Raw genomic sequence first — 23538 nt, 5'->3', positions numbered from 1 at the left:
ATATGTTTATTATTTTTTCTGATTATACTATGTCTATTAGACTTACCTAATTAAATTAAAAATTTCTGGAGTTTTTTAACTTTTAACAAAGGGGATTTTTTTCCTTTAGGCTAATCAGGGTAAAAGTATGATTATTCTAAAATCTTATACGTTGATGGATTTTTGAATTTTGATTCAGATAAAGAACTATTTCAGATAGCTTCACATCAAAACTAATTTTTAATTAATTAGAAGGTGAAATAATGAAAGATTGTATCGTGGCTTTAAACAAAAGTAACAGGCATGTTTTTCTCTGCTTGTATTTTGTTCATGTCTACAGCTGGATTCTGATGGCACCGTTACTATAGAAGAGCAGATTGTCCTTGTGCTGAAAGCTAAAGTGCAGTGTGAACTCAACATCACAGCCCAGCTCCAGGAAGGAGGTAAAGATGCTGAGCACACTGGTCTTCACAAAAAATGCAAATTTCCTCCTTAGTGAGTATTAGGGAGTTCCTCATCAATCATTCCATGTTTCCATGTGGAGAGCTGTGTAGCAGAATAACGCTCTTTTCATCTCTTTAACCTACCAGCTCTTCGCTCCCTGTGGATGAGTGACTTGCCTGGTTTGTGAGTTTGAGAATGACCAGGCACGTGCACATCAGCGTCTCCCTCAGACCTGTCTTTGGGATCTGTCTGTCTGCAGAGAGCATGCATATTGTTTTGCCCTTGACTGTGCAGTAAGCTTGGAGGAGCAGGCTCTGTACTTGTGGGTATCACCTGCAGTTTTAGGTAGTATGTAAAATTCAAAGGAGCCAATAAGCAAGCCCATTGATACATACATAGACCATGTTCTCCAAAAAACTCTCTGCTTAATAAAATGATTATTTTATCTTCATCTGCTTGACTCCTTATGTAATTTCTCAGTTAGTTCCAAGTTCAAGTGGGAAACTACAAAAACAAAACTACAAAGCTGCAGATGAGCTTGTGGTAGTGTTGGTGCTCTTGTGCGCCTCTACCGTTGCAGCTGCACAGGGACCTGTGGCTTGTGTTCCTTGGGGTCTGATGGTCACTCACAGTCCTAAATGGGGCCACTGAGTAAAGTCATTTATTGAATTGGAGTAGTGGGAAGATTATAATGTTTTATATAGTGAAATGCCTTGATAGTTGAATATAATTCAAAGACATTTTTTAAAAAGAGGGAGGTGCTACTTACTGAACTCTTTAAATTCCCAACAATCTGAATGAAGTAGATAATGTCCTTAAAGCTATGCTTTAAAAAAAATTTGTGATTGATTTCTCAGTTGGTTATGATCAGAGAATGTGGTCTGCATGATACTAATTTTTAAAAGTATGTTGAGACTTAATGACTTATATTGGGGTCAGTTTTGATAAACATCCTATATGGTCTTCAAGAGAATGTGTACTGTCCAGTTTCTGAGTACAGTGTTTTATAGTGTCCACTAGGTTAAGCTTATTGGATGTGTGGTTCATGTATTCTGTGTCTATGATTTTTCATCTATTTGACCTATTCTTTCCTGATATATATATATATATATATATCTTAAAATATCCCACTCCGAGGATGAATTTTCTTGCTTCATATATTTTGAAAATATGTTATTGAGTATATACAAGTTTATAAATGTTATACTTCCTAGTAAATCAAACATTCCATTGATATGAAGCAGCCTTCTTTATTTCTAGTTTACTTTTGTTTTAATTATTAACTAATAAACATCCCAATCCAGAAATGGGCAGAAGACCTGAATAGACATTTCTCCAAAGAAGATATACAGATTGCCAACAAACACATGAAAGAATGCTCAACATCACTAATCATTAGAGAAATGCAAATCAAAACTACAATGAGGTATCACCTCACACCAGTCAGAATGGCCATCAAAAAATCTACAAACAATAAATGCTGGAGAGGGTGTGGAGAAAAGGGAACTCTCTTGTACTGTTGATGGGAATGTAAATTGATACAGCCACTATGGAGAACAGTATGGAGGTTCCTTAAAAAACTAAAAATAGAACTACCATACAACTCAGCAATCCCACTACGGGGCATATACCCTGAGAAAACCATAATTCAGAAAGAGTCATGTACCACAATGTTCATTGAAGCTCTATTTACAATAGCCAAGGCATGGAAGCAACCTAAGTGTCCATTGACAGATGAATGGATAAAGAAGATATGGCACATATGTACAATGGAATATTACTCAGCCATAAAAAGAAATGAAATTGAGTTGTTTGTAGTGAGGTGGATGGACCTAGAGCCTGTCATACAGAGTGAAGTAAGTCAGAAAGAGAAAAACAAATACCGTATGCTAACACATATATATGGAATCTAAAAAAAAAAAAAAGGGTTATGAAGAACCTAGTGGCAGGACAGGAATAAAGATGCAGACGTTGAGAATGGACTTGAGGACACGGGAGGGGGAAAGGTAAGCTGGGAGAAAGTGAGAGAGTGGCATGGACTTATATATACTACCAAATGTAAAATAGATAGCTAGTGGGAAGCAGCTGCATAGCACAGGGAGATCAGCTTGGTGCTTTGTGTCCACCTAGAGGGGTGAGATAGGGAGGGTGGGAGGGAGACGCAAGGGGGAGGGGATATGGGGATATATGTATATGTATAGCTGATTCAATTTCTTATTTTTTTATGTAAACACATACAGTGTATTGAGACCATTTGGGCAGGAATTAGTCTCACTCTACATATAATGGACAAAAGTGATCATTATTTCATTAGTCATTGTTGATTCAATTTCTTATAAAGCAGAAACTAACACACAATTGTAAAGCAATTATACTCTAATAAAGCTGTTAAAAATATTAACTAATATATAATATAAAATTATTATATTAAAATAATAATATTTAATAAACAACATTAGTTCTTTCTTCTTTGGTATTTGCCTTGCACATCTTTTCCCATCCTTAAGAAACCTTTAATTATTATACAATACACATAATATTAAATTAATCATACTAAATGTTTTTAGATGTACAGTTCAGTAGTGTTAAGTGTATTCACATTGTTGTGCAAACCAATCGCCAGAAAATTTTCATTTTGCAAAATTGACACTCTAAATCCATTAAACAGCAATTCCTTATCTTTTCCCATTCTTCTGTTAAACTTTTCTGTTTACTTATGTTTGGGGAGTATCTTTTATAAAGGAGACACAGGTGGACTTCTTGTTATTCTGTTAGGCTTTGTCTATTAACTGAAGAGTTTAGCTAGTTACATTAATTATGATAATGAATATACAGTATTTGAATTTAATTTTACCATCTTATTTGGGCTTTTAATTTCACCAGGTCTTCCTGTGTGTCCCTTCTACTCCCCGCTTCCACCTTCTGTTGTCTTCTTTTGAATTGATTGAAACTTCTTTCCTTATTTTATCCTCCCTCCCCCTACTAGTTTGGAAGATATATGTTATATTTAATTCTTTAGTGATTAACCTAGAATTTTTTCATGTATATTTAAGAAAGTTTAATGTTATCAATAACTTCCCTCTCTCAAATAATGAAAGCATTTTGAAATACTTTGCTTCCAAATTATATGCTATTATCATATAGTTTTATCTTAATTGTATGTTTTTATAATTTTTCTTCTTCCTGAAATCCATCTTTTTTTAATAGTATTTTATTTAAATTAATTTATTTTTTTAACATCTTTATTAGAGTACAATTGCTTTACAATGGTGTGTTAGCTTCTGCTTTATAACAAAGTGAATCAGTTATACATATACATATGTCTCCATATCTCTTCCCTCTTGCATCTCCCTCCCTCCCACTCTCACTATCCCACCCCTCTAGGTGGTCACAAAACACCGAGCTGATCTCTGTGTGCTATGCGGCTGCTTCCCACTAGCTATCTATTTTATGTTTGGTAGTGTAGTGTATGTATGTCCATGCCACTCTCTCACTTTGTCCCAGCATACCCTTCCCCCCCAACCGTACCCTCAAGTCCATTCTCTAGTAGATCTGCATCTTTATTACCGTCTTGCCCCTGGGTTCTTCTGACCATTTTTTTTTTCTGTTTTTAGATTCCATATATATGTGTTAACATACGGTATTTGTTTTTCTCTTTCTGACTTACTTCACTCTGTATGACAGTCTCTAGGTCCATCCACCTCACTACAAATAACTCAGTTTCATTCCTTGTTATAGCTGAGTAATATTCCATTGTATATATGTACCACTACTTCTTTATCCATTCATCTGTCAATGGACACTTAGGTTGCTTCCATGTCCAGGCTATTGTAAATAGAGCTGCAATGAACATTTTGGTACATGACTCTTTTTGAATTATGGTTTTCTCAGGGTATATGCCCAGTAGTGGGATTGCTGGGTCGTATGGTAGTTCTATTTTTAGTTTTTTAAGGAACCTCCATACTGTTCTTCATAGTGGCTGTATCAATTTACATTCCCACCAACAGTACAAGAGGGTTCCCTTTTCTCACACCTGCTCCAGCATTTATTGTTGGTAGATTTTCTGATGATGGCCATTCTGACCAGTGTGAGATGATATCTCATTGTAGTTTTGATTTGCATTTCTCTAATGATTAATGATGTTGAACATTCTTTCATGTGTTTGTTGGCAATCTGTATACCTTCTTTGGAGAAATGTCTGTTTAGGTCTTCAGCCCATTTTTGGATTGCATTGTTTGTTTTTTTGATATTGAGCAGCATGAGTTGCTTGTATGTTTTTGAGATTAATCCTTTGTCAGTTGCTTCATTTGCAAATATTTTCTCCCATTCTGAGGGTTGTCTTTTGGTCTTGTTTATGGTTTCCTTTGCTGTGCAAAAGCTTTGAAGTTTCATTAGGTCCCATTTGTTTATTTTTGTTTTTATTCCCATTTCTCTAGGAGGTGCGTCAAAAAGGATCTTGCTGTGATTTATGTCATAGAGCATTCTGCCTGTGATTTCCTCTAAGAGTTTGATGGTGCCTGGCCTTACATTTAGGTCTTTAATCCATTTTGAGTTTATCTTTGTGTATGGTGTTAGGGAGTGTTCTAGTTTCATTCTTTTACATGTAGCTGTCCAGTTTTCCCAGCACCACTTATTGAAGAGGCTGTCTTTTCTCCACTGTATATTCTCCTTTATTAAAGGTAAGGTGACCATATGTTTGTGTGTTTCTTTCTGGGCTATCTGTCCTGTTCCGTTGATCTATATTTCTGTTTCTGTGCCAGTGCCATACTGTCTTGATTACTGTAGCTTTGTAGTATAGTCTGAAATCAGGGAGCCTGATTCCTCCAGCTCCGTTTTTCTTTCTCAAGATTGCTTTGGATATTCGGTGTCTTTTGTGTTTCTAAACAAATTGTGAATTTTTTTTGTTTTAGTTCTGTGAAAAACGCCAGTGGTAGTTGGTAGGGATTGCATTGAATCTGTAGATTGCTTTGGGTAGTATAGTCATTTTTACAATGTTGATTCTTCCAATCCAAGAACATGGTATATGTCTCCATCTATTTGTATCAATTTAATTTCTTTCATCAGTGTCTTATAATTTTCTGCATACAGGTCTTTTGTCTCCTTAGGTAGGTTTATTCCTAGATATTTTATTCGTTTTGTTGCAGTGGTAAATGGGAGTGTTTTCTTGATTTCACTTTCAGATTTTTCATCATTAGTGTATAGTAATGCAAGAGATTTCTGTGCATTAATTTTGTATCCTGCTACTTTACCCAATTCATTGATTAGCTCTAGTAGTTTTCTCATAGCATCTTTAGCATTCTCTATGTATAGTATCATGTCATCTCCAAACAGTGAGAGCTTTACTCCTTTTCCAATTTGGATTCCTTTTATTTCATTTTCTTCTCGGATTGCTGTGACTAAAACTTCCAAAACTATGTTGAATAATAATGGTGAGAGTGGGCAACCTTGTCTTGTTCCTGATCATAGTGGAAATGGTTTCAGATTTTCATCGTTGAGGATGATTTTGGCTGTGGGTTTGTCATATATGGCCTTTATTATGTTGAGGAAAGTTCCCTCTATGCCTAGCTTCTGGAGGGTTTTTATCATAAATGGGTGTTGAATTTTGTCCAAAGCTTCCTCTGCATCTATTGAGGTGATCATATGGTTTTTTCCTTCAATTAGTTAACATGGTGTATCACGTTGCATATATTGAAGAATCCTTGCATTCCTGGGATAAACCCCACTTGATCATGGTGTATGATCCTTTTAATGTGCTGTTGGAATCTGTTTGCTAGTATTTTGTTGAGGATTTTTGCATCTATGTTCATCAGTGATATTGGCCTGTAGTGTTCTTTCTTTGTCACATCTTTGTCTGATTTTTGTATCAGAGTGATGGTGGCCTCGTAGAATGAGTTTTGGAGTGTTCCTCCCTCTGCTATATTTTGGAAGAGTTTGAGAAGGATAGGTGTTAGCTCTTCTCTAAATGCTTGATAGAATTCTCCTGTGAAGCCATCTGGTCCTGGGCTTTTGTTTGTTGGAAGGTTTTTAATCACAGTTTCAATTTCAGTGCTTGTGATTGGTCTGTTCATATTTTCTATTTCTTCCTGGTTCAGTCTCAGAAGGTTGTGCATTTCTAAGAATTTGTCCATTTCTTCTAGGTTGTCCATTTTATTGGCATGTAGTTGCTTGTAGTAATCTTTCATGATCCTTTGTATTTCTGCAGTGCCAGTTGTTACTTCTCCTTTTTCATTTCTAATTCTATTGATTTGAGTCTTCTCCCTTGTTTTCTTTATAAGTCTGGCTAATGCGTTTTCAATTTTGTTTAACTTCTCAAAAAACCAGCTTTTAGTTTTATTGATCTTTGCTATCGTTTCCTTCATTTCTTTTTCATTTATTTCTTATCTGATCTTTATGATTTCTTTCCTTCTGCTACCTTTGGGATTTTTTTTTTGTTCTTCTTTCTCTAATTGCTTTAGGTGTAAGTTTAGGTTGTTTATTTGAGATGTGTCCTATTTCTTAAGGTAGGCTTGTATAGCTATAAACTTCCCTCTTAGAACTGCTTTTGCTGCATCCCATAGGTTTTGGGTCATTGTGTTTTCATTGTCATTTGTTTCTAGGTATTTTTTGATTTCCTGTTTGATTTCTTCAGTGATCACTTCGTTATTAAGTAGTGTATTGTTTAGCCTCCATGTGTTTGTATTTCTTACAGATTTTTTCCTGTAATTGCTATCTAGTCTCATAGCTTTGTGTTTGGAAAAGATACTTGATACAATTTCAATTTTCTTAAATTTACCAAGGCTTGATTTGTCACTCAAGATATGATCTATCCTGGAGAATGTTCCATGAGCACTTGAGAAGAATGTGTATTCTGTTGTTTTTGGATGGAATGTCCTATAAATATCAATTAAGTCCATGTTGTTTAATGTATCATTTAAAGCTTGTGTTTCCTTATTTATTGTAATTTTGGATGAGGTGTCCATTGGTGAAAGTGGCGTGTTCAGGTCCCCTACTATGATTGTGTTACTGTCGATTTCCCCTTTTATGGCTGGTAGTATTTGCCTATATATTGAGGTGCTCCTATGTTGGGTGCATAAATATTTACAATTATTATATCTTCTTCTTTGATCGATCCCTTGATCATTATGTAGTGTCCTTGTCTTTTGTAATAGTTTTTGTTTTAAAGTCTATTTTGTCTGATATGAGAATTGCTACTCCAGCTTTCTTTTGATTTCCATTTGTATGGAATATCTTTTTCCATCACCTCACTTTCAGTCTGTATGTGTCCCTAGGTCTGAAGTGGTCTCTCATAGACAGCATATATACAGGTCTTGTTTTTGTATCTGTTCAGCCAGTCTATGTCATTTGGTCAGAGCATTTAATCCATTTACGCTTAAGGTAATTATCGATATGTATGTTCCTATTACCATTTTCTTAATTGTTTTGGGTTTATTATTGTAGGTCTTTTCCTTCTCTTGTTTCCTGCGTAGAGAAGTTCCTTTAGCATTTGTTGTAAAGCTAGTTTGGTGGTGGTGAATTCTGTTAGCTTTTGCTTGTCTGTAAAGCTTTTAATTTCTCCATCAAATCTGAATGAGATCCTTGCTGGGTAGAGTAATCTTGGTTGTAGGTTTTTCTCCTTCATCACTGTAAATCTTTCCTGCCACTCCCTTCTGGCTTGCAGAATTTCTGCTGAAAGATCAGCTGTTATCCTTATGGGGATTCCCTTATGCGTTATTTGTTGTTTTTCCCTTGCTGCTTTTAATATTTGTTCTTTGTATTTAATTTTTGATAGTTTGATTAATATGTGTCTTGGCATGTTTCTCCTTGGATTTATCCTGTATTGGACTCTCTGTGCTTCCTGGACTTGATTAACTATTTCCATTCCCATATTAGGGAAATTTTCAACTATAATCTCTTCAAATATTTTCTCAGTCCCTTTCTTTTTCTCTTCTTCTTTTGGACCCCTATAATTTGAATGTTGGTGCATTTAATGTTGTCCCAGAGGTCTCTGAGACTGTCCTCTATTCTTTTCATTCTCTTTTCTTTATTCTGCTCTGCAGTAGTTATTTCCACTATTTTATCTTCCAGGTCACTTATCCGTTCTTCTGCCTCAGTTATTCTGCTATTGATCCCTTCTAGAGAATTTTTAATTTCATTTATTGTGTTGTTCATCACTCTTTGCTTGCTCTTTAGTTCTTCTAGGTCCTTGTTAAACGTTTCTTGTATTTTCTCCCTTCTATTTCCAAGATTTTAGATCATCTTTACTCTCATTATTCTGAATTCTTTTTTTGGAAAACTGCATATTTGCTCTTCATTTGTTAGGTCTGGTGGGTTTTTGCCTTGCTCCTTCATCTGCTGTGTGTTCTCTGTGTTCTCATTTTTCTTAACTTTCTGTGTTTGGGGTCTCCTTTTTGCAGGCTGCAGGTTCGTAGTTTCCGTTGTTTTTGGTGTCTGTCCCCAGTGGCTAAGGTTGTTTTAGTGGGTTGTGTAGGCTTCCTGGTGGAGGGGACTAGTGCCTGTGTTCTGGTGGATGAGGCTGGATCTTGTCTTTCTGGTGGACAGGTCTACGTCTGGTGGTGTGTTTTGGGGTGTCTGTTGCCTTATTATGATTTTAGGCAGCCACTGTGCTAATGGATGCAGTTGTGTTCCTATCTTGCTAGTTGTTTGGCATAGGGTATCCTGCAGTGTCGCTTGCTGGTCGTCGAGTGGAGCTGGGTCTTGGCGTTAAGATGGAGATCTCCAGGACATTTTCGCCATTTGATATTACGTGGAGCTGGGAGGCCTCTTGTGGACCATTGTCCTAAACTTGGCTCTCCCATCTCAGTGGCACAGCCCTGATGCCTGGCTCGAGCACCAAGAGCCTGTCCTCCACACGGCTCAGAATAAAAGGGAGGAAAAAAAAAAGAAAAAACGAAAGAGGAAGATAAAATAAAGTAAAATAAAATAATCTTATTAAAATAAAAATAAACAATAATTATTAAGAAAAAAATTTTTTTAAGTGAATAAAAAAGAAAAAGAAAAACGGACAGACAGAATCCTAGGACAGATGGTAAAAGCAAAGCTATGCAGGCAAAATCACACACAGTAGCATACACATACACACTCACAAAAAGAGAAAAAGGGGAAAAAAATATATATCGTTGCTCCCAAATTCCACCTCCTCAATTTGGGATGATTCGTTGTCTATTCAGGTATTCCACAGATGCAGGGTATATCAAGTTGACTGTGGACATTTAATCCATTGCTCTTTAGACTGCTGGGAGAGACTTCCCTTTCTCTTCTTTGTTCGCACAGCTCCCAGGGTTCAGATTTGGATTTGGATCCACCTCTGCATGTAGGTCTTCTGAGGGCGTCTGTTCTTCGCTCAGAGAGGACGGGGTTAAAGGAGCCACTGATTCGGGGGCTCTGACTCACTCAGGCCGGGGGGAGGAAGGGGTATGGCTGTGGGGTGAGCCTGCAGTGGCAGACGCCAGCGTGATGTTGCACCAGCCTTAGGCATGCCATACGTTCTCCCGCAGAAGTTGTCCCTGGATCACAGGACCCTGGCAGTGGCGGGCTGCACAGGCTCCCGGGAGGGGCGGTGTGGAGAGTGACCTGTGCTCGCACACAGGCTTCTTGGTGGCTTCAGCAGCAGCCTTAGCGTCTCATGCCCGTCTCTGGGGTCCATGCTGATAGCTGCGACTCGCGCTTGTCTCTGGAGCTCCTTTAAGCGGCGCTCTTAATCCCCTCTCCTCACGCACCAGGAAACAAAGAGGCAAGAAAAAGTCTCTTGTCTCTTAGGCAGCGCCAGACTTTTTCCCAGACTCCCTCCCGGTTAGCTGTGGCGCACTAGCCCCCTTCAGGCTGTGTTCACGCAGCCAACCCCTGTCCTCTCCCTGGAATCCGACCTCCGAAGCCCGAGCCTCAGCTCCCAGCCCCCACCCTTCCCGGCAGCTGAGCAGACGAGCCTCTCGGGCTGGTGAGTTCCGGGCACCAATCCTCTGTGCGGGAATCTCTCTGCTTTGCCCTCCACACCCCTGTTGCTGTGCTCTCCTCCGTGGCTCTGAAGCTTCCCCTCTCTGCCACCCACCGTCTCCACCCGCGAAGGGGCTTCCCTAGTGTGCGGAAACCTTTCCTCCTTCACACTGGTGCAGACCTCACACTGGTGCAGGTCTCGTCCCTCTTCTTTTGTCTCTGTGTTTTCTTTTTTCTTTTGCCCTACCCAGGTACGTGGGGAGTTTCTTGCCTTTTGGGAGGTCTGAGGTCTTCTGCCAGTGTTCAGTTGGTGTTCTGTAGTGGTTGTTCCACATGTAGATGTATTTCTGATGTATTTGTGTGGAGGAAGGTGATCTCTGCGTCTCACTCTTCTGCCATCTTGAAGCCGTTCCCGAAATACATCTTTTTAAAGGATTTCTTTACATTGGAATCTACTTATAGTGAATTCTCTCAGTTTTTGTTTGTCTGAAAAGGTATTTATTTCGGTCTCAATCTTCAGAGATACTTTTTCTGGATTTATGATCCTTGGATGAGAATTGTTTACTTTTATCTCCTAAGGATATTGTTTTACTTTTCCACCCTGGCTTCCATGGTTGTTGTTGACAAATCAGTTCTCAGTCTTTGTTGGTGATTTGTTTTTCTCATTGGCTCGTTTTAAGAGTTTCTCTTTGACTTTGATGTTCTGCAGTTTCATGCTGTATCTAGGTATGAGTTCATTTGATTTCTGGAGTCTAAGGTTCTGTGTCTTTTTTCAGTGGTGGGAATGTTTTGCTATTTTGTCTTTGAAAATTTGCCCTCCCCTATTCTCCTATTCTCTGTTTCTGGAACTTTAAGTAGACAAGTATGGGAACTTCTCACATTACCCTTTGTATCTTTATGTCTTATATGATTTCCTTTTCTTTGTTTTTCTACTGCTGTTTTGTTAATTTCTGCAAATATATTTTCCAGTTCACCAACTCTTTGTTCAGCTTTGTCTAATGGCTCTTTAATCCATCCATTAAGCTAATTTTGATTATTCTATTTTTCAGTTTTTTGGGATCTTCCTATTTAATTTTGATAGTTTCCTTATCTTAAATATCATTTTAATCTTTTTTCTTTTTCCTTCTTAGACACATTTTATTTATTTATTTATTTTATTTATTTTTTTAACATCTTTATTGGGGTATAATTGCTTTACAATGGTGTATTAGTTTCTGCTTTATAACAAAGTGAATCAGTCATACATAAACATATGTTCCCCTATGTCTTCCCTGTTGCGTCTCCCTCCCTCTCACCCTCCCTATCCCACCCCTCCAGGCTGTCACAAAGCACCGAGCCAATATCCCTGTGCCATGCGGCTGCTTCCCACTAGCTATCTACCTTACTGCGTTTGTTAGTGTGTATATGCCCATGACTCTCTCTCGCCCTGTCACAGCTCACCCTTCCCCCTCCCCATAACCTCAAGTCCGTTCTCTAGGAGGTTAGACACATTTTATATTCTGCATTTGCTATTAAGAGAACCACAATAGCAAAGCAATTTGCTATTGCTTGTCAATACTGACTACCACACATCGGGGCTTATTTCCTTGTGTGTCTAATGACTTATGATAAAGAACTTATAAGGTACTCATGTAATGAGGTACTCTTCCAAAATTTCTGTTTTCTGCAAGGTGCCTAGTGGAACTGTTGATCTATTTCCAGTTTAAACTAAGACCACAGATTAGACCACACATTAATGTGAGCTTGTGGTTAGAAATTGACAGAGAAGAATCGTTTTCTCCATTGTTTCCTAGTCCAACTCTAAATGCAGCCAGGAGTGAAACAAGCCAATCTCTTTCTGAAAGATACTTTTGTTTCTTGTTCACTCACTAAGGCGTTCATATTTTGGGGATCCTGGAGTTATACAGGAGTTTCCAGTCCAGTTTCCCACTTCATCAGGTCTCAGACTCATCTTTTGTTACCAGAATACAATCAAAATCCAGGCTCTTAGCCAATAAGTCAGTAGAGGCCTCTAATGTAAGCCCCAAATGCAGTGCCTACTGATCCTACGGAATAATTTCTGGTCTCAGATTTATTCCTATAATTTGTAGCCAGCTAAGCCATGTTTTAACAAAGAAGGTTTTTATATTAATTCAGCCTTTGTAGGTGTCTTATACTAGGAAAGAGTTCTCTGAATGGCTAGACTAATAATGTCAGGAAAGGGAATCACTTACATTACCTTTAAAGAACACTGACCCTGATATCTCAAACATGTAGGTCTACTAACAAAGAGCAACACTGTCATGAAGGAATTTATAAAGATTGTTATCTAGGAGGGCTAAATGAACTATTTTCTATGAAGTCTCATGAAATTTTGAGCTGGAAGACATCTTAGAGACTATCTAGTCCAACATTGTCATCTTTATTGTCCCTTTAACAGTTCAACAAAGACATTATGTGCCTACAGTGTGGTGCTTCTGTAGTAAGCACTGGAAAAAATGAATCAAAGTCTGTCCTTACCCCATGGAAATGATGATCTAATAAGGGGAGTAGACACCTTTCAGATGGTGTGTAAGTGTAACAACAGAGGTATCACAACTATGGAACCACTGAAAAAGCATCTTAATTCATCAGGGAGGAATCAGAGAAAGCTTTCTGGAGGAGCAATCTTGAAATTAAAGGAGTAGGATTTAGATGTGTACAGGAGGAAGTAAAAAGACATTCCTGGCAGAGGGTCGGCAAAGACAAGCAACTGGGAATCAGTCACACACCACAAGAGTTAAAAAGAGTAAAAGATCTGGATGTAAACTTATGTAACATCTAAAATTTGTGATGGTGCAACTCATGTGAAATGTGTAGATGAATAAATATTAAAAGAGAAAAGGCACTTTCTTTGAGATCTTTCTCCATACAATAGGATAGAATTAAATCTGGACGAACTTTGGTCTCCCTTTCAATGAAAAATGTCTATATATGTAAAATGACTTAGCATTTCTTCACTTTACAAGTGTGAAAAGATAAATGACATTTTGAATTCACTAGTTAATTTAAGAAGTTTTCATTTTAAAATTCTTCTAAAATTGAGAGATGCATATCAGAATATTTAGGAGTGAGCTGTTATGCTGCCTGCAACTTACTTTAAAATACCATAGCATTCATTTAGATGAAATAAATATGGTAAAATATTACCAACTGTAAATTCTAGATTGTGGGTATATAATATCCTCTGTTTTATTTCTGAAAAAATTTTATAATAAAAATAAAATATAATTTTTCTTCTTATCTATGAAAGAAAGAAAAGAAAACGTAAATGCAAATACCTCGTTATACAACTATTTATGTATTTAAGAACAAAACCCAAAATATTAATGATCCCAGTTTTATTTCACAATTGTATGGTTGTATTATGTTTTGGGTAACTGTAGAACTGAAAAGAGTCAAAGTTATATTCTCCAAATTTTAGTTTGCTCTGTGTAAATTTCATGGTTTGACAAGTTTCACTAATGGTCAGTTTGTCCTGGCACACACAAAAGATTACAGGGAGTGTAATTAATGGTGTTAATTTATAAAGGGAGTTTGGTGACTCATTAGGCAATTAATTAGTTTCTTGCTAAATGATGAAAGTATTTACTCGCATAGAATGTGAAATGATGATCAAAGAGATGTTATTTAAGATCTCTGTATTAGCTGTATGAGGGCATGGCTTTCACAATCTTTTCAACCTTTTGTGAATATTGATTATTCTCTTTGTCAAAGAGCCACCAGAGAGATGATTACAATCTACAGAAACATTATTCTGGGGGAGTGTTGGTTTTCTGAATTTTGAAATATGTCTGTGTGTGGGATGGTATCTTTTTTTTTTTAAAGGACATGCTATTCTATTTTACTTTTTAAAATTTCTTAAAATTGAAGTATAGTTAACTTACAATGTTGTGTTCGTTTCAAGTATACAGCAAAGTGATTCAGTTTTATATATATATCTATGTTATATATGTTGTTTCCATTATAGGTTATTACAAGATATTGAGTATAGTTTCCTGTGCTCTACAGTAGGTCCTTGTTGTTTACCTATTTTATATATAGTAGTGTGTATATGTTAATCCTAAACTCCTAATTTATCTCCCACCCCCACCTCACTATCCCCCTTGGTAACCAATAAGCCCCTTTGGTAACCAATAAGCTTGTTTTCTATGTCTGTGGGTCTATTTCTGTTTTGTAAATAAGTTCATTTGTATCATCTTTTTAGATTCCACATATAAGGGATATCATATGATACTTGTCTTTCTCTGTCAGACTTACTTCACTTAGTATGATAATCTCTAGGTCCATCCATGTTGCTGCAAATGGCATTATTTTATTCTTTTTTATGGCTGAGTAATATTACATTTTATATATATATACCACATCTTCTTTATCCATTCCTCTGTCGATGGACATTTAGGTTGCTTCCATGTCTTGGCTATTGTAAACAGTGCTGCAGTGAACATTGGGGTGCGTGCATCCAGGAGTGGGATTGCTGGGTCATATGGTAGTTCTATTTTTAGTTTTTTAAGGAACCTCCATACTGTTCTCCATAGTGGCTGAACCAATTTACATTCCCACCAACAGTGTAGGACGTTCCCTTTTCTCCACACCGTCTCCAGCATTTATTATTTGTAGACTTTTTGATAGCCATTCTGATAGGTGTAAGGTGATACCTAATTGTGGTTTTGATTTGCATTTCTCCAATAATTAGTGATATTGAGCATCTTTTCCTGTGCCTGTTGCCCATCTGTATATCTTCTTTGGAGAAATGTCTATCTAAGTCTTATGCCCAATTTTTGATTGGGTTTTTTTTTAGATATTTAACTGTATGTATATTTGGACTGGTATCTTTTAGGGAACAAAAAAACGATTCCTTTTAAAGCATAAGGAAAATATCAGCAGTGTTCTTTATTGCAGTTTAAAAACTACATAATTATAGAATAAACTGATCATTGGCTTTTAGACTTCTGTGAAGACCTTAGTCCATCACATGATCAACTCTTGTCAGAAAATCTCACACGACATTGCAGCATACATTTTAGAGGGACAACTAGTTACAAGAACACAGGAATATGTGTCTGGGTCCATTTTATGTAGATTGCACCATAGATACTGTATCTGGTAAAGGATTGGATCCAGATAAATAAGGATGCATGACTTATTAAAGTTAAAGTGAATGGATGGGAAGCCATATGGAATGCTATCAAGACGTAGAAGAGTATCTAGTGCAAAGTTTATGGAAGAGATTGATTCATTATACTCTGTTTAAACAAGAAGGAAGATAAACACACACAAAGCAGGTCATGGTGGAAAGAAGTAGGTGAAGCCATATACCAGAAACAGGAGCCAGCGTAATGAGTTCCCGGATTACTTGCAATATGTAAAGCCCAGGCTTTTATTATGAGAGCAAAGTGAGGCTGTTTCCAAGAAACATTCTCTTCTATGAGAACAATGTGGTGAGGGAAGATATTTTCTTTTTCTTATTGCTTCAGCAATTCACAAAGCAAATCAAGTACTTGTTTCCATGTGATATGGTGGACACTAGCAAGTTAATTTCAGGTTTATGCTGAATTCTTTTCTGTAGAAATCGGTGTTTGCATGAGGTTCTATCATGCTGACTATTCAAAACTGAACAACTCGACATAACGAATGTTAGCTATAACAAAAATGCTCAGCTACAGTTAGTGTAATTGGTAACTAAAAAATTGAGAGAGCTGTAATGGTACTTGTGGTAGCAGAATAATGTCCCCTCAAAGATGTCCAAACCCTAATATCTGGTGTTCTGCCTGTGTATGTTATATTACAGGGCAAAAGGGCATTGCAGATGGAATTAAGGTTGTGGACCTTAAAATAGGAAGATTATTCTGGATTATTTGGATGGGACTAATGTAATCACATGGGTTCTTAAAAGTGAAAGAGGAAGGCGGAATAGTCAGTAATGGAAAAAAAGAATGGAAGAGAGACTTGAAATGTGAGAAGGACTTGATCTCCCTTGCTGACTTTGAAGATGGAGGAAGGGGGCCATGAGCCACGGAATGCAAGTGGCTTTCAGAAGTTGGGAATAGCCCTCAGCTGACAGCCAGGAAGGAGATGGGAACCTCAGTCTTATCACTACAAGGAAGTAAATTCTACCAACAACTGGAATGAGTAAGGAAATGGATTTTCCCCCAGAGCCTCAGAAAGCATCACAGTGCTGCCCAGCCGTTGATTCAGCCTTGTGAATCTATAAGCAGAGGTCTGGCTGAGCTCACCGGACTTCTGACCTACAGAAAGAGTGAGATAATAAATTTGGGGTATTTGAAGCTGCTAAGTTTGTGCTAATTTGTTATGGAAGCAATGGAAAATGAATACAGCACTCATGAAAAATAGTCTCTTTTGGGTAAGTTGGAATATGACATGGCTGATAGGCTCTCTTCTTGAAAGTTTCATACACAACTAATGGAAGCGAGTCCTGAAAAACACAGAGTGGCAAACGCATGAAACAAGGCAGGAGAAAATATTTGCAAAGGAACCAACTGACAAAGGATTAATCTCCAAAATATACAAATAGTTCATGTAGCTCAATACCAAAAAAACAAACAACCCAATCAAAAAATGGGTGGAAGACCTAAATAGACATTTCTCCAAAGAAGACATACAGATGGCCAAGAGGCACATGAAAAGATGCTCAACATCACTAATCATTAGAGAAATGCAAATCAAAACTACAATGAGGTATCACCTCACACCAGTTAGAATGGGCATCATCAGAAAATCTACAAACAACAAATGCTGGAGAGGGTGTGGAGAAAAGGGAACCCTCTTGCACTGTTGGTGGGAATGTAAATTGGTGCAGCCACTATGGAGAACAGTATGGAGGTTCCTTAAAAAACTGAAAATAGAATTACCATATGACCCAGCAATCCTCCTCCTGGGCATATACTGAGAGAAAACCATAATTGAAAAAGAATCATGTACCACAGTGTTCATTGCAGCACTGTTTACAGTAGCCAGGACAAGGAAGCAACCTAAATGTCCATCAACAAAGGAATGGATAGAGAAGATGTGGTACATTATATACAAGGGATATTACTCAGCCATAAAAAGGAATGAAACTGGGCCATTTGTAGAGATGTGGATGGACCTAGAGACTGTCATACAGAGTGAAGTAAGCCAGCAAGAGAAAAAAAATATCATATATTAATGCATATATGTGGCACCTAGAAAAATGATGTAGATGATCTTATTTGCAAAGCAGAAATGGAGACACAGACGTAGAGAACAAACATATGGATACCAAGGGGGAAGCGGGGCTGGGATGAATTGGGAGATTGGGATTGACATATATACACTATTGATACTATGTATAAAATAGGTAACTAATAAGAACCTACAATATAGCACAGGGAACTCTACTCAGTGCTCTGTGGTGACCTAAATGGGAATGAAATCCAAACAAGAGGGGATATATGTATATGTATAGCTGATTCACTTTGCTGTACAGTAGAAGCTGTCACAGCATTGTAAAGCAGCTATATTCCAATAAAAATTAATTTAAAAAAACAGACAAAATTCCTCACCCTCAAGCTCCTTAAATCCTATGTTTTAAGAAAATGATAATAAAATAACACTTAATAGTGGAAGGTGATGAGAGCTCAGGTGAAAACTATAGTAGGAAAGGGGATAAGGAGTATGGGTTGGGGTGGGTGAGTGGGGAATAAGCCAGGGGAGAGAGAAGATCCTGAGGGGCCATTAGGCCTTGAAAAGACTGGGCTTCTGCTCAGAGTGAGATGGGAAGCCTTTGGAGGATTTGGGGCTATTGCATGAAGAATAAATGAGAGGAGAGCAAGAATGCAATCAAGAAGACCCATTGGGGGCCATTGCAGTAATTCAGTCTGGAGATATGGTGGCTTGGACCAGGGGTTTGACAGTGGACATTGTGAGAAGTAATAAGGTTCTGGATTCATCTCGAGGAGAGTAGAGTTTCTGAGAATTTTGTGTAAGATGAGTGTTAGACTCAAAGAAATTACTAATAATTGGTAAAAGGGCAAACCCAAATCTTGGAGCTTACCTGTGAAGCTCAATCTATTTCATGTGTCATATGTTTTAACAGTAAATTTTTTAAAAATCTAGGGTAAAAAATGTAGTTACAACTATGATAGACTTTTACTAACAGAAATTGTTCTTATCTCCCGAATCATCCCACCCCGCCCCCTTCCCCCTTAGTATCCATACGTTTGTTCTCTACATCTGTGTCTCTATTTCTGCTTTGCAAATAAGTTCATTTGTACCCTTTTTCTAGATTCCACATATAAGCGATATTATCCGATAGATAACTAATGAGAACCTACTGTACAGCACAGGGAACTCTACTCAGTGCTCTGTGGTGACCTAAATGGGAAGGAAGTCTAAAAAAAGGGAATATACATATAGGTGTAGCTGATTCACTTTGCTGTACAGCAGAAACTAACACACCATTGTAAGCAACTATACGCCAATAAAAATTAATAAAAAAGAAATTGTTCTCAATGAATTCTGATGTTTCTTTTTTTAAACATCTTTATTGCAGTATAATTGCTTTACAATGGTGTGTTAGTTTCTGCTTTATAACAAAGTGAATCAGTTATACATATACATATGTTCCCATATCTCTTCCCTCTTGCATCTCCCTCCCACCCTCCCTATCCCACCCCTCTAGGTGGTCACAAACCACCGAGCTGATCTCCCTGTGCTATGCGGCTGCTTCCCACTAGCTATCTATTTTACATTTGGTAGTGTATATATGTCCATGCCACTCTCTCACTTTGTCACAGCTTACCCTTCCCCCTCCCCATATCCTCAAGTCCATTCTCTAGTAGGTCTGTGTCTTTCTTATATATTAATTGCTATAACTCATATATATTGGAGTCACTAAAATATGTTTAATTTATGCAAATCAAATGTTCCTATCAATGGGCCTTTGATGAGGCTAGGTGGATGAGTTTTGGGGTATTTGCATCAAATCTACCCCATTCTAGTTTCCAAAACTACCGATTTGTTTTACAGTGCCTGTGTTTTACATAGGCAGTGACCTGAAATTTTGTATTTTGAATGCATTCATTCTCTGCTTCTAACTGCATCTTTGTTTATTTGCTTTTTAATTTTTTTCCTTATCAGAGGGAAATTGTTTCCCAGAATGGGATGGACTCATCTGTTGGCCTAGAGGAACAGTGGGGAAAATGTTGGCTGTCCCATGCCCTCCTTATATTTATGACTTCAATCATAAAGGTATTGAATTTTTCTGAAATGATTAATTTGGAATAGAAATATATTTTTTTTTATAATGGACTCAACAAGAACTGAGCAGTCTCAGTGTTTTTCTTCATGTCTTCACAGGAGTTGCTTTCCGACACTGTAACCCCAATGGAACATGGGATTTTATGCACAGTTTAAATAAAACATGGGCTAATTATTCAGACTGCCTTCGCTTTCTGCAGCCAGATATCAGCATAGGAAAGGTAATGGTATCTTTGTATTTGTGAACCCCTAAGGGAAAGCAAAAGTCTTTATACAATTCTTGATCGTCAACCACTATTATAAAAATCCTTATATTATATGACACAAAGATCAAAAAAGATAAAAGCAAGTTTGGAATCTTTTCAGATACCTAGTTAAGGAAAGGTCTAGGATCTGAAACATTTTTTTTTCCTGTTTTAAGAAGTTAGTATTTTATTTTATTTTTTAAAAGTTAATTTTTATTGGAGTATAGTTGCTTTACAAGGTGTTAGTTTCTACTGTACAGCAAAGTGAATCAGCTATACATGTACATATATCCCCTCTTATTTGGATTTCCTTCCCATTTAGGTCACCACAGAGCATTGAGTAGAGTTCCCTGAGCTATACAGTAGGTTCTCATTCATTATCTATTTTAGGACCTGAAACATTTTGATATTTTCTTTAGGTTAGAGTGACCTGGCTGAGATATATGCATATATACTTATAAATATGTGTCTGTTGTATTATATTATGTTTACATTACACTATATGATGCTACATTATTTATGTATAAAAATTCAAATTGGTAGTCAGCAACATGATGCATGATTTTTTTTCTTGGTTACCTATGAATGGCTACATCTCATCTCACTCTGTTCCTGGAGGAGCTTTGTATTTTTGATCTGTATTTTCCATATCATAAGATTTGCCAGCAGGTGATTTCATTAGTATATGAACGATTAGAGTTTCAGAATTAAAGAGGAGCAAGGGGTGTCTTATAGGTCTTCTCACACAATACCTTAATTTTACACGTGTGAGGCAATTCAGAACCAAAAGTTAAGTGTTGGTCAAAGTGACAGAGCTGGATCATGGCAGGGTCAGTGCTGTTTCCGGTATGGTAATCATATGTAAATTTCAAAAACTTCTAGATAGTTACTTTTAGGTTATATGTGGTGGATTAAAAGTTATGCCTAAATTCCTATCACGCAGACCTCGTCAGTAAAATGCATGATGCTATAAGCATATGATGCTAGGAATGAACATGGTAAGTTGATGTATAAATGATTTTATGAGGATCGTAAGAACAGTCATAATACATAACTCTCCTAACATTAGACATTTTTCTTTATGCTTGATGACATTTATTTTTTGGTGGGGAGGGAAGGAGAGCAGTGGCAGAAGTGGTAAGTTGGAGTTTTCTTCGTTTGATTCATTTATTTTTGGCCGTGCTGAGCGGCATGTCGGATCTTAATTTTCTGACCAGGGATCAGACCCACGCCCCCTGCATTGGAAGTGCAGAGTCTTACCCAATGGACTGCCAGGAAAGTCCCTGTTTGATTTTGCATTAATAGTCAGAACTTCTTTTCTTAACTTTTTTTCTAGCACAAATCACTACCACCTTAATGACTCTTTAGTAAATTGCCAAAAGACCTCAGTTTTATATTTCATTGTTGACATGCTTCTTAGATAAAATTAGTCAATGTGAGGAGACAATTATGTACTCTACAATGGAACCAAAGCCAACAATGAGTTAATATAAACTACTTCAAAATAATTTCAATTTCATTGATATAAATAAACATTCACAATAGTTAGTATACTCAGCTATGAATTTGTGCATTAAATGATAAGGGCAAGTCTTCACAGCTTTTAAATGGCCATTAAATTATATCATGATTTTATTTACACTTAACTCTATTCAGAATATTACAACCATTCTTTTTAATTACTATGTATTCCAAGAATCAAAATAGCTAAGGATGGTGTGAAATACCCAAAATATATACTATTTTATATAAACATGATTTAAAAGTTAACTGAAAAATTTGATTTTGTTAGTGTAAGTAATTTATCTCCTTAATCAAAAATATAAAGAGTGTTTTCTATTGTTTACAACCCTTAAGCAATAACTTGAGAAAACTTAAGAATGTAAATATCTTTTAATAAGAAAACTGGATACCTTCTAAAGTTTTGATATAGTGTAGGGCAAAATGATATTACTTATGAGATATTAATTATTAATGGTTATAATCAGAGTTTTTGCATAAAAAAAGGTAAAAATGAAAAAGTGCATTTAGAATAAATGCCACATCTTTATAGGGGACATAAGGTAAAGAGTTTTAAAACATCTATTGTTTTGTTCTTTAAATAATTTCCATATCATTGACTTGACAAAATGAGCTAATTACTTTCAATAAAAAAAGCAAGAAAATTCTTATGCTGGGCCCTGAGGTTGTTCAATTCTTTAGAGTATGATATTTTAAATAGTAGCATACTGTAGAAATTACCATATATCTCATGTCTAAAGGTTATATGGACTTTTGGACAGTAATTTAACAAGATATATTAAGAAATTTCAAGGGGGTCATATCCTTTGATCTTAAAATTATACTTCTAAGATTCAAGCATAAAGATTTGAAGTGGGGGGAACTGAATGGAATAATGTTCATTGAACCATTAATTATTATAGTGAATATTCTGAAGAATTTAAATTTCCAATGAAGAAATGGTTAAATAAGCTCAAATATATATTTTGTATAAAGAGTTTGTGGTCTTGGGAAATTCCTTTGTTATACAGTTACCTGGAAAAAAAAATCAGATAATAAATTTGTATATAAATTGGGAATGCAAATATTCAAAACAGTAGGAAATGATACATAGAAATAGAGTGAAAAGAAATACATGAAATACAGTGTTTCTTTTTGCTTGGTGGGAATTAGGGAATTTTTTTCCTTCTCTTTTTTGTATTTTACACATTTTCCAGATATGTTCTATAAAAAGTTTAACATTTTATTAAGAGAAAATAATATGTAATAAATGTTTTAAAAAAGAAACAAGAGACAAAGTCAGGATGTGGGAAGTTGCAACAATAAGAATAAGTTGAGTAAGATACAAAATTAATAATCTGTAAAAACCTATCAGTAAGCTGAGGATGCCAAGAAATCTAAATGAACCTAATTGCAGAAGTGGGAAAGCCCTTCTTATGAGAGAAAAGACCTATGGCTGCATTTATCCCTGGCTCTGCGCCAGAATAGGAGCAACCAGGCTATGGAAGGGGGTAAAAAGAAAAGAACCAGACTTTTAAAACAACTTTTATCAGACAAGGACTGGAATAAGGGCTTAGAATTCCAAGGAATGAACCCCAGTCACAGTGAGCTATTACCCATCATCCAATTCTTTCCCATAAGCCTTCACTGAGTGTCTAGAGCCAGTGTGCCAAAGGCTGGAGTGTAGCAGGTGGGCCAAGAGAAATTTCCCAAGATGTGCGTAGGACCCTCACAGAATGAGAGTGAGATGAGATGTAGCCATTCATAGGTAACCAAGAAAAAAATCATGCATCACGTTACTGACTACCAATTTGAATTTTTATACATAAATAATGTAGCATCATATAGTGTAATGTAAACATAATATAACAGACACATATTTATAAGTATATATGCATATATCTCAGCCAGGTCACTCTAACCTAAAGAAAATATCAAAATGTTTCAGGTCCTAAAATAGATAATGAATGAGAACCTACTGTATAGCTCAGGGAACTCTACTCAATGCTCTGTGGTGACCTAAATGGGAAGGAAATCCAAATAAGAGGGGATATATGTACATGTATAGTTGATTCACTTTGCTGTACAGTAGAAACTAACACCTTGTAAAGCAACTATACTCCAATAAAAATGAGTTGTAAGCTGAAGGCATGGCATGGAACAGAGGAGCTAAGAGACATCT

General features: G+C 36.6%; 1 protein-coding gene across 1 annotated transcript in view; it reads left to right on the top strand.

The window, feature by feature from the left end:
- Positions 1 to 23538, top strand: part of PTH2R (parathyroid hormone 2 receptor) — a 103873-nt gene that overhangs the window by 28020 nt on the left and 52315 nt on the right. Inside the window, exons 2-4 of the mRNA XM_030853312.2 lie at positions 320 to 422; positions 19492 to 19602; positions 19711 to 19832. Of these exons, the coding sequence (XP_030709172.2) occupies positions 320 to 422; positions 19492 to 19602; positions 19711 to 19832 (336 nt within the window). The remainder of the gene's footprint in view (positions 1 to 319; positions 423 to 19491; positions 19603 to 19710; positions 19833 to 23538) is intronic.

Source organism: Globicephala melas, chromosome 7, assembly GCF_963455315.2.
Source record: "Globicephala melas chromosome 7, mGloMel1.2, whole genome shotgun sequence".
NCBI classification, from domain to species: Eukaryota; Metazoa; Chordata; class Mammalia; order Artiodactyla; family Delphinidae; genus Globicephala; species Globicephala melas.
This window is presented reverse-complemented; position numbering and strand designations above follow the sequence as displayed.